Source organism: Rhagoletis zephyria, unplaced genomic scaffold (assembly GCF_001687245.7).
Source record: "Rhagoletis zephyria isolate East Lansing unplaced genomic scaffold, Rhagoletis_zephyria_1.1 Rzeph_scaffold_00598, whole genome shotgun sequence".
NCBI lineage: Eukaryota > Metazoa > Arthropoda > Insecta > Diptera > Tephritidae > Rhagoletis > Rhagoletis zephyria.
Genome location: NW_016157682.1, coordinates 124,077 through 136,608, shown reverse-complemented (window position 1 = coordinate 136,608; position 12,532 = coordinate 124,077). Strand labels below are relative to the sequence as shown.

At 40.0% G+C, this 12,532-nt stretch overlaps 1 protein-coding gene across 4 annotated transcripts in view; it reads right to left on the bottom strand.

The window, feature by feature from the left end:
* Nucleotides 1-12,532, bottom strand: part of PlexB (plexin B) — a 79,942-nt gene that overhangs the window by 55,523 nt on the left and 11,887 nt on the right. For 2 of the 4 annotated variants that reach the window (XM_017613000.1, XM_017613001.1), the window contains exon 11: nucleotides 10,100-11,977. In XM_017613000.1, coding sequence (XP_017468489.1) covers nucleotides 11,870-11,977 — 108 coding nt within the window. In that variant the 3' untranslated portion in view covers nucleotides 10,100-11,869. Of the gene's footprint in view, nucleotides 1-10,099; nucleotides 11,978-12,532 lie in introns of those variants that run through there. The other 2 variants (XR_001847153.1, XR_001847154.1) reach the window with 2 other exon arrangements.

Below are 12,532 nucleotides of genomic sequence, written 5' to 3'. Positions count from 1 at the left end.
TGCAGCCTTTTTTCGAGAAAAGAAAACGCTATAACACATTCTCATTTACCTTACTAACACATTTACAAACTTTGCGTTGGTTAAAAAGAGACAACTAAATAATGCCATAAGTCGGAGGAAGACGGAACACAAATGTTTACATCAGATTTTTCACACTACCCTTTAGAATTTGATAGAAACTTGTAGGCAGCCAGTGACAGAAATCTCTATCAGTCTTGCCACTCAAATGATTTGTCAAATGATAGTCACTGTTCTTGTAGGGTATTTACTTTCCAGCAAAAACAAACATTGCTGCTGAAAAAGGTGCAGCCGTCATATGCTTCTGTGTTTTTTTTCTTATTAAAATGCCCACTACAGCAACGGAAGTGTGCTGCGGCGCTTTCGTGTGCTGTCACTTCTGCTATTCGGTTTTATCAAAGTCAGTGTAAAAGTGCTCACACTCACCGACGTAAACGTACGTTAACGTGTCAGCAGACACAATCAAACATATGAGAGCGTTATGTAAATGAAAACTCACCATCGTGTACGTGCGACGGTTATACGTGACGTGCACTGCTTCACTCTCTCTCTCTCTATCAACAGTAAATTTTATATGTTGCTACATCCGTCAACGTACGTTTACGCTAAGTCGTTGACTGCCAGCGCCGTAAAGCATAATTTCTTTAGTTTAAGCATGTCGCACATGCAAGCACAGCTAATTTTTAATTATTTTTTAATTTTGCTGCAGCATGGTAAACCCTGATTACAATCATATATATAAACATACGTATATAGGCAATTCTCTCAAACTTAAAATTTTTTGGTGAAAAAAATTAGTTTTATTAAATCGTGAGCACATATCTGGAATTTTAAGTATAGGCTCCCTTAGCTTCTAGAATATAACATCCAACGTGGTGCAACATTTTAAAGCAACGCACCATACGTTTTTAACGTTTTTTACGCGTTTTTTTTTGGAAATCGAAAGTGGTCGTAGGTTTTGTTCGATTTCGAAAATTTTCGAAATATAGCTTCTTTATGCCAAGGTCAATGATTGTACTGAGTTTGGTACAAATTGATAAATCGGTTACCGAGATGCACATACAGTGAACCAAATAAAAACTGGAACCCGGAATTTTAGTAAGTTTTGGCTATTTTTCTTTCGTTTATTTAATGTTTATTATTTTTTATGAGAGTATAGCTGATTACTTAACAAACACGATATAAATCCAAATTTCAGACTTTGAGCAAAAATTATTAAAAATCTGCAAAGTTTGACCAAAACTTCTAACTTCTTGATCAGCATCTCTAGACAAAATTTTGGTATTCAGTTTTGTAGCCCATCAAATTTTAGCAAAGCAAATTGCAAATTTTAAGTATCTTGACTTACCGTTGGTTTTTGGGAATTTTTTTATTGGCGGTGCTCCGCATTTTTTCATATAAAAAATTCCGAACATAAATTGCCAAGAATCAACGGTGAGTCCTAGCATCTACAGCCCAAGCTCTTTCATTTGACACCCCATTTTCGGCAATCGAACGAACGGTGCAGATTTGATGAAATGGACAAAAAATGCCTTTGGGTATTATAAATATTGGTTATTTTTTTTTGGGGCTTTTCTTATTTCTTCTTCGCTCTGTAACTTTTTAATGAACAAATAAAAAAGTGATGCAGGAGGATCATAGTTCAATAGTATATTGTACAATAGAGAACACACGTATTTGGCTAAATTTTCCAATTGCAGCCGATGAGCTAATAAAAGATAGTTTTGTGCACGCACCTTTTAAAGAAGTTGTTTTTTAACAATCTTCTAATGAGAGCACATAAGCCTGCCACGTCTAGATTGATTCCTTTTATGCTCCAGAACACTATAACAGTTATCCGATAACAGTTTTAAGTACGCACCAGCTACAGTATACTATAAAAGCCGCAAGTGTCAGAATTTAAAAAAAGGAGTCACGCCATTTTGACTCTTGATAACTTCTTTTCTCTTGAAAGCACATACTTCTAACGGGCTGGATTCGATTCTCCACTCTAAATACTACCAGTTCATTATAAACTCAAACATGAGCAATCAACGCACGAAATTTTGCAACATAAAAATAGAAAAATAATAGGAGTCACACTTTAATTTGTGAAAACTTACCAATGTTTTTTTTGATCTATATGCATATTTGGATTGAAAATATGTACTGTGCTTTTTTTGCATTTACATAATCTACACAACATACATATGTAACCTGATGTTTGTTAATAAACAGCGAAAATTGAAAATTGCCCATATATGCGTGTACGTTCTTGTACCTTTACGTGAATGGACTCAGGTTTTGTATTAAGTATGTACATAAATGAAAATTCATAGACCCTGGCGACCCTGGCGCCACCTAGCAAGACCATTTTACGCAAAACTTTGTCTGCCTATATAACCAGTATATATTTAAAAAAGCAGACAAATTGGCCCAAAATACGTTAGATATATGACTTTCATCACTTTTCGCGGTACACCTTCCGATGAAACACCCATATGTTTCCATCGGAACTACATTACAATTTTGAAATAAAGTTTCGTGATTTTTTTATATGCCGCATACCGCAGAAGATTTAACGACGAGCTGTATTAGCATTACAACGAAACAGACATAATGCATAATTAAAATTCAGCGTCTCCGCTGGCTTGTCCACGTCGTTCGAATGGACAGAAACGCTCGTGCTCTGAAAGTATTTACAAGCCTAGTGATAGTTGAGCTGACAAAATTTCCACTAAGTTAATATTTTGAGTTTGTGTTTATATTAAAAAAATATTGTACTTGTATTGAAATATATTGTAAGTTAATATGTACTTACTTATGTTTGAATATATACGCACATATATATATATTCAAATGCCGTCACATTTCTAAAAAAAATCACTTGAAAAATACTACTAAGTACTAAGTATATTTGGTTTAGTGGAAAATTTGTTGATTCCACTACCTTTGAAATTAATGAACATTTTTTTACATTAGCACTAAACTCATTAGATTTAGTGGAAGAAAATTTAATTACCTTTATTTTAGTGGAAAGATATTCCACTTTCGCTGAAAAAAAATTAGTCCCACTATACTTTAGTGGAATTAGAAAAAATAAGCTCCACTAGTTCCATATTAGTGGTACTTGAAATTTAGTGCACTACGCCCATGTCTGAACTGTAAGCCCCTTGTGTAACAACATCACGCCACAGATCAGAGAAGAAGCTCGGCCAAACACTAACGTAGTATGCAAGCGCCAATTTATTATTACTATTCATAAATCATAAATTACTGAATTTGGTGTAGTTTTGTCGAAAATGGCAATGCTTCGTTTTAATACTAAAATTTAAAAAATTTAAAATTAAATTGTTGCTGTGCAAATGTTCCACCTGTGACGATCGAACCCCCCATAGGCTTAGATACAACCTATAAACATGCAATATCAGTATTCTTTTAGGATTTTGGAATATATATTTCAAAAATGTTTTTGTTTAATTTTTATTTAAAAATAAATTTCGGTTTAAATTGTTCAATTCGCTTATCCAACGGATATAATTTTTATTGTTGTTCTTAAATTTTTTACACAATAATTTCTATAAATATACCTATATAAAATTTGTGCACATCTAATTATCAAAAATTAAATGCGTTTACATGTTGTCTTTGAAAGTGTTACTTACATTGTATATAATACATTTTTTATACTTTATTTTATAACGACAATGTGGGAGTAATCAATTTGTTTTGCTCCAGGAAATTATGGAAAACTAAAAACACGAAGCGGCACAGCTGAGGCAGCAAATTACAATAGTTTTCAAAGTAGGAGTTTGTTTAAGAATTTCGATTCATATCGGTGCTAACTGACCTTCATATTTTGCGTTACATATGTGCTGGCCAGGAGTAACAGTGAAATCGATAATAAATGGCGCCATTATGTATGGCGACTAGTGTCTAGTTGCTGATCTAGTAGCCATGACTACCAGTATCGTACTTTGAATTATGTATAGCGATTAAATTCAGTATACAGAAAAGCGCACACAACATCTGAGTTTACATTTTTGGCATGCGAATTTCGAAGTAACTGACAGTTTTGCTCCAATATAAATAAGTAACAGTCGTCATGAGCGGGACATAAAAATTGCGTTGCAATAAGTAATGCGAATTTTAATGTATGGTTGCTCATCGGCTATCAGTCACCATAACATAATAGTGGCATGCATTTCTATCAAGATCTCCATTTTAGTTTTTTCTTAATTTATAAAATACTTGTTGCCCCGGAGTTTTTAAATGCTAAAAATATTAAACTCAAAAATCCTGAAAACATTAAACTGATTGGTACTGGAAGTAGCCGAGGATGTAATATGTATGTTGCCATATGCTTAAGATGTGCTGGGGATGCCATTTAAATAAAAGACCTAGGTCTTTATAGTCTATTTTTCATATATTACTTTTTTAGATCCTTATATAATGCTTATCAATTCATCATCATAACATAGGCGTATAAAAGAAAATTCCGATAAAATAAAACGTTACTTTCTGGTACGGCAAGAAAAATTTAGATTCAAGCTGCCAGTTTAACAATCATTTTTTCACAGATTTGCATTTTTCCAACAAAATAACTTTTATTTTACTACTTAGTAGAGAACGATCGAACTTCCGCTTCGGCCAAGAAACACCAAACTTTGGCCAAACATTTTTAATTTTGGCTAAAGCTTAGAATCCACCTCTTTAAAAAATAACACGAAATATTTTTCATTATTACTGTTCATTGAAAAACACTTTGCTTTTGCTATAAATTTTCTTTAAGAAATAAATTTACGAACATTTTTTTTTTAATAGCTGCAAACTGATTTAAGAAATTTTGATAAAAGAAACAGCCCCTTAATTAAAAAATCTTAAAAAGTTTCAGCTCTATAATAATGATCTTCTCGTATATGTAACCTTATGTTTCGATTTTATTTTTAAAATCGCCGCGCTTTTAAATATTGCTGCCGATAAGAAAAATCATGAAAAACAAAACACTGAACTTATTAATACTGTTTGAATGAAAACAATTAATAAATTAAGTAAATACTTAATTTTACATTGCAATATAAATATATTCAAACTATGTTTAAAAAAAGCGCCATTTTGGTGCACTTCTCGTGGACAATGATATTTTATTCCAAACTATGTAATTACGTATACATTTCTAAAAATGTTTGTTTTTATTAATTTTGCAAGACACATTTTTATGTTACTAACTGAAATTAGTGCGATTTAAACTAATGCGCCTTTTGACTGCCTTTTACGATTACGAATATATTGGCAAATTTGCGGTTGTTGTTGTTGTTGTAGCGGCTACAACAACCCCGCCCAGATCGGTTGGTATCTCAGTCGTTGTCGTCAAGTTCCACTAACGGCAACCCTAGGAAGCGTGCAGCTTCTGTGGGATCTGTCCACAGGGACAGGGCCGTTAGGGTTGTCGGGTTTTCCGGGCATGCGAAGAGATGGTTCGAGTCATGTGGGGTCTCTCCGCATGCCGGACATTCGTTCGGCACATCCTCATTCAGCCTACTCAAGTAGGAGTTTAACCTGCTGCAGTAGCCGGAGCGAAGTTGAGCAAGTGTAGTGCGTGTCTCCCGAGGCAGATGAAGCTCTGTCTCGTCAATGTCCGGGGGTGGTATGCCTAGAACGGCATTCACAGGTCTAGAGTCTACATAACTCGAGACTGCGTCCCTGTGAATGCCGTTCAGGGCCTGTCTGTACGCTGTCGGGTCCAGAGGTTGCTTAATGAACCTCTGGACTTCGTCCGTCAGTTCATATAGATGCCTCCTGACGTGCCTAGGCGAGGGCTCCTCTGCAAGCAGCTGTCTGTTTGGGTGGCCACTTCTGTGGCTCCCGATCAGGAACTGCTTGCAGAGCATTATGTTGTGCTCCTTAACTGGGAGCATTTGCGCCTCGCCGTGCAAGTGATGTTCTGGCGACATCAGGAGGCATCCCGTCGCTGTCCTAAGTGCCGTATTTTGTCCCGTCTGTAGCTTCGTCCACTGCGTCCTACTAGTCCCTGGCGACCACACTGGCGCTGCGTAGTTCAAAACCGGCCGGCCTATTGCCTTGTATGTTGCCAGCAACGTTTCTTTGTCTTTGCCCCAAGTACTGCCGGCTAGCGACTTGAGGACCTTGTTGCGGCTCTGTACTTTATTGACAATAGCGGTTGAGTGCGCAGAGAAGGAGAGCAGGCTGTCGAATGTTACTCCGAGTATTTTGGGGTTATTCACCGTCGGAATTGGTGTGTCATCGACGTGAATCCCCAGCGGTAGCCTGACCTCCTTCGTCCAGGTTGTGAACAGGGTCGCGGAGGATTTCGTAGGGGAGAGGGCTAGACACTTTGCAGTGAAGAAGCGAGAAAGTTCGGAGAGATAGCCGTTTACTTTCGAACACAGGTCATCAATTCCATTCCCAGTCGCCATGATCGAGCAATCGTCGGCATAAGAGACAATCGAGACTCCCTCTGGTGGTTGAGGGAGCTTTGAAATGTAAAAGTTAAACAGTAGCGGGGAAAGGACACCACCCTGAGGAACCCCCTGTTTTATTTTTCGCTGCTTACTCGTTTTGTCTCTGAACATTACCGACGAATGTCGACCACTTAGATAATTTGCCGACCACCGTTTGAGCCTCTGTGGGAGAGAGGAGGCCTCTATATCTTCTAGTAGCGTGGAATGGCAGACGGTGTCAAACGCCTTTGACAAGTCCAACGCTACTAGAATCGTTCTCTCACAGGGACGGTTACGGTTAAGGCCACGAGTTATCTGAGTGTTTATGGCGTTAAGTGCTGTTGTTGTACTGTGCACTTTACGGAAACCATGCTGATGCTTCGCTGGGGTCAGGTGGTTTGTGAAGTACGGGAGTAGCAAGGCCTCGAGTGTCTTCGCTACCGGGGAAAGGAGTGTAATCGGACGATACGAATCTCCTTTGTTGGCAGGTTTCCCCGGTTTGAGCAGTGGGACCACTCTCCCCACCTTCCAGATGTCTGGGATGATGAGAGTGGCCATTGACAAGTTGAGGACCTCCGTTAGGTACGCTACCCCCGCAGGACCCAAATTTTTCAGCATCAGCATGCATATTCCGTCGGGACCCATGGCTTTGGAGGCTTTCGCCTTCCCGATGGCCACCTGAACTTCACCGCAAGTGAAAGCAAGGGGGGCACAAGTTGTTGGCAGTTTGTGCAGCCTTCTGGTCACTCGACGCTTGGCTTTGTCCACCGGAGGATGCAGTATGAACTGCCGGCTAAAATAGCTCGCGCATCGCTCCGGGTCCGACGAGGCATGGTCGCCGAAGGAAATTTCGACTCTGTCGTCGTGCTTCGTCGGATTAGACAATGACCTCACGGTTGACCAAAGCTTGCTCACACCAGAGGTGAAGTTGCAAGTCTTCAGATGCTCCTCCCACTTCTTCCGCTTATGTACGTTTACAAGTTGCCGAATCTCCGCGTTGAGATCCCTGATACGGGGATCTCCGGGATCGGCCTGACGAAGGCTATCACGCTCATCGGCTAGAACAGCCGCTTCGGCAGGGAAGTTTGGACGTGGGTCCGATATACATCCTGCCGGTATGAAGCGAGCTGCAGCAGCAGTGATAGCCCTGCGGAACTTACGTTCACCGAGATGGACGTCGGTTGGTGTGGGGAGCGCTGCGAAGGTGTTTTCGGTAAACTCCGCGTAACCTTTCCAATCAGCTTTAGAAAAGTTGATATAGGTCCGGTGTTTGGCGGAGGCAAAGTCGGTTGGTTTATCAATCGAGATGACTATGGGTAGATGGTCTGATGCTAGAGTCAGCATAGGTCGCCACGTTATGCTGTTTATCAGACCAGCGCTGACTATTGTGATGTCTGGCGAGCTACTGCAGTTACCCATAATCCTGGTGGGTGCGTCGTCGTTCATTGTGCAGAATGTCGAATCGTCTATCTGCTCAGCCAAGTCTGTTCCCCTACGATCGTTTGACAGGCTTGAGTGCCAAAGATCGTGGTGCGCATTAAAGTCACCTACTACCATACGGTTTTCACCTCTGAGGAGCGCACCTATATCAGGGTGATATCCTGCCGGGCAGCAGGTGACAGGGGGTATGTATATGTTAAATATTTCGAGCTCGACATCGCCTGACCGGATAGCGATGCCCTGACATTCTAGGGTGGTATCCCTGCGGTCGATGTCTGCTTCGATAAGACGATACTGCACGGTGTGGTGCGTGATGAACGCTAAGCCACCACCATTATCTCGCTCGCGATCTCGACGGTGCACGTTGTACCCGGCGCAATTCAACAAAGTTGAATTGCTGTGCAACTTCGTCTCTTGGACCGCAGCTATTAATATACCATGCCGACACATGAAGACGGTTATCTCCTCAATCTTGCTCTGTAGCCCGTTACAGTTGAATTGAAGGAGCTTCATGTGGTTCGGGAGACGTGTCGTGATGTGGGGTGTGAGTGAGGTGTATGTTCTTGCCGCCGTTGGCTGTGTGTGCTGCTGAGGTGATTGCCGCCCTGTGGTGGTGGTGGGGGGCGTCGCAATTGAAGTCTGCGACCGAGCAGCGCAACACGGGCCCTCGAAGTTCCCCGTCCAATCTCGCGTGGTACGCAGACCTGAACATGCCCTAAAGTGGCACCAGCCAAGGCAGGTGTTGCACTTGACTGATGTCACATTACGGAATATTCTGGTCTGACATACCGTGCAGATTGTAGGGGGAACCAGGAGTTGTTGGCGGCGGCGTGTGGGTGGTGGTGCGGTTGTGTGTGTTATGTGGTCTGTGGTGGCTGTGGTACGGTCTGTGGTGTTATTATGTTGTTGTGTTGTGGCGACTGTGTGTGGTTGCTGTGTGAGTGTGTGGGGCTGCACGGGCGGACTATGGTTTGCCGTGGAGGCTGCTCTGTTTGAGCAACAGGGGGCCACGTACGACGTGGTCCACTGTCTGTGTGTCCGTAGTCCCGAGCAGACCCTGAGGTGACTCCACCCCTCGCAGGCATTACACTTGACTGAGGTGGAGTTGTGGTGTAATCGTCTTCGGCATACACAGCAGGTGTATATTTCTGGCCCAGGGTTTGACTCGATGCCAGCCCTGAGTAGGAGAATGCGTAGTGAATGTTGCCCTATGGACGGACAACTTCTGAGATACTTCGCCGACCTAAACGGGGTTAGATCGCCGAAACAACAGCCCTTGGTCGGGTGAAACCCGAGTCATTCCGGTACGTAGAACCGGCTGTCGTGGGAATGTCGCAAATTTGCGGTCATTCATACCTAAGGGGTACGCTGAATCGCCTATTAAATGCCTATCCTACTAAATAAGCGGTGAGACTGTATTCATAGTTTTACTATAAAATATGCTTGTTTTTAACACTCGAGTATCGTGCATTCGACCGGTTGCCCATCAAATATTTCAATCAATTTTTCCAGCATGTCCCATAAACCTTGTAATATGACAGAGTGTAACTGTTTAAAATCACAAGCGTTTCCAGCAGGATTTAACGTCAAAAATTTCTGTAGTCTTTACTTGCTCGGCATTTGTTGGCTACTTACTGTAAGATGTCCTCATCTGAGAGAAAAGGAAAAGTAAATTCAAAAATTTGATTATACGAACGGTTAGGAATAATTAATCGATCGGTAATAGACACGAATTATTCTTGCTTGCTCAGAAGCCAAACGATTTTTTCCCCAAAGCCAGATTTGCAGTGCGACTTTGGAAATAAGGGAGCAAATAGTTTTAAAATCACTCACTCCCCTAAACTTTTACAAATTTATGTATACTTCAAACGTTGTGCGATTCACTCAAAATATTCCTTGAACTTGTCCAGAGTGTATATTGGGCATCGTATTTTCATAATAATTGGCGGCCGCTGTAATGTAGTGGTTAGCAGTGCGCGCTACCACTCCACAGGGCCTGGGTTCAAACACACGTCAAAGCAACATCGCAACAGAAATATAGAAAAACAATTTTTTTCTTAACAGCGGTCGCCCCTCGGCAAACCTCCGAGTGTATGTATTTGTGCCATAAAAATCCGCTTCTCATAAAAATACAATCGCCGTTCGGGGTCGGCGTAAAACTGTAGGTCCCACCCCTTTGTGTGACAACATCAAGGCGGACGCCACAAATCGGAGGAGAAGCTCGGCCAAACACTAATGTATATTTAAGCGCCTATTTATTATTATTATTTTCATAATAGATTTGCGAGCGAAAACATTTCGCTTTTAGTTTTTATATCGAGCCCTAACCTCAAAAAACGTGTAAGCAACATTTTTTCAAAATTTTCTTTTTGATGCAGAGCATCCAGATGCATTCCTGCATCAAAAATGAAAATTTGAAAAAACGTCGCTCACATCTTTTTGGCGGTTAGAGCTCGACATGGTCAATATCGTTTATTTAAGCTTTCATTTGAAGTACAAAAACGGCCACATTTTAGTATTTACGTCCACGGTTCGTATATAATACTCCAATGTAATTTAAATTCTTTTGTAAATTTATTTAGTCAAAAATACGAATTCGTAGTATTCGCTGCCAACAAAATAAACAAACAAACTTTAGATTTGAGAGCTAGATTTCACAATATTTTTGTGATACATTTTTAATTTAGTAATACTAATTATGATATCGTAAATTCTAATCTGTTCATTAATTCATAAGAATCAGAAACTTTTGATCAGTGATCGAGTTGCTCTGGTGAATGCGCCCATTATTGTACGTAAAATGAATAAAAGTGGCACCGTCCAATCCACGTAACGGGAACGACCCAGATTTGTCTGGCCAAGGACTATCAGTCCTCAAATTCGCGCTGTTACAACAACAATCAAACTTTTTGCAAATATTCATGTAAATGCTTTGGTTAATGATGTATTTTGGAACGAATTTCCAATTTGGTTAAATATATTCACTTGAGCTGAAATATTCCCTCTTTGTCGATTGTATGCCTTCAGTTTCATTTGGGTCTTACAGTTCTGTACCACCTCCAACGACATTTACCTTTACGGTAATGCAATCGATTCAAAAAAAGTTTAATATTTTTAGCATTTTAGTTAGAGCGGCCTCTTAATATAACTAATACACCAACTAAATTCTGCTACTTGAGCTAATCGAATTTCCGAAGCTAAATTTAAATAAGCTGCAGTGTAATATATCACAATACATATTCGTACATAATGAAAATCTTATATTAAAATTTTAAATGGAGAGTAACTTGTGTCTGGGATGCGCTTATGATTTAGTGTAAAGAACTTAATTTACAATAAAATAAATGCATTTTAAGCTACATGTTTTTTACAATATTATACGTTTTCCAATAAATCATTTTATTATACATTGGTTGAAAAATTAGCATGTATATATGTTTATATGAAGTGTCAGTCTGTTAAGAATACGTTTCTGCTTCAGCCTAGTAATGTAAGCAGCTCTGACAAATTACTGATATATTCGGCTGAAGTCATCATGCACCGCAAATTATAAACAATTAATACTTTAGTCACCAGTATGTAAAAATCAATGAGTTGCCGATTTGTAGTATATTTGGTAGTAAAGATGGTGTTTGGTGGTAGAAATATTGTACATAAATTAATTTATGGAGACGTTTGGCAGTTGTTTACCTTATAATTGCTAAGAAAAATGGTATTCATATTACGCATAAATTTTTCAACAAAAGTTAATCAATTATCTCCTTGCCAAGTAGTAAACATCTTTTAATTAAATAAAAACTTTCTGGTAGTTAAGTATGCAATATACTGTACTTACCACTTGTAAACAAATTGGAGCCTCCACTAAAATTTTCTAAAGATATATCGTCCCTTATTTTGTAATGCGACATATTTAAGAAATTATTTTCAATCAATTGAGTTTTTCTTTCGGCTGATGAATCTTCATGCAGGTGTCAGCAAGCAGAGGTTTCTTCACCACCCAATGTAAATGCCACATTTTCCAACTTATGCGATAAATGCATTTTTTTACAATTAACATCGGTATCCAGAGCATGCATTATCTATGAAATAAATATTAAGTACAAAATTCGAGCTTAGAAGGTTGCAAATATGATTAAATTGCATTGACAAAGGCAAGTATTTGTGTTCAATTTGAGCCTAGCAGTCGCTGGAACTCCTTACACATCTGATATGTACTATTTTTATTCTCTAGCGCACTTTACACCCTCCAGCACTTTAAAGTTTGTTAGAATAACGATTGTTTATATGTGCGTCTAGGCGAATGTGCTCACGGTTGAGTAAACATTCTAATATCAAACCGAAATTTAGTTGTTGTTGTTGTAACGGCTACAACAACCCCGCCCAGGACGGTTGGTATCTCAGTCGTTGTCGTCAACTTCCACTAACGGCAACCCTAGGAAGCGTGCAGCTTCTGTGGGGTTTGTCCACAGGCACAAGGCCGTTAGGGTTGTCGGGTTTTCCGGGCATGCGAAGAGATGTTTCGAGTCATGTGGGGTCTCTCCGCATGCCGGACACTCATTCGGCACATCCTCATTCAACCTACTCAAGTAGGAGTTCAACCTGCTGCAGTAGCCGGAGCGAAGTTGTGCGAGTGT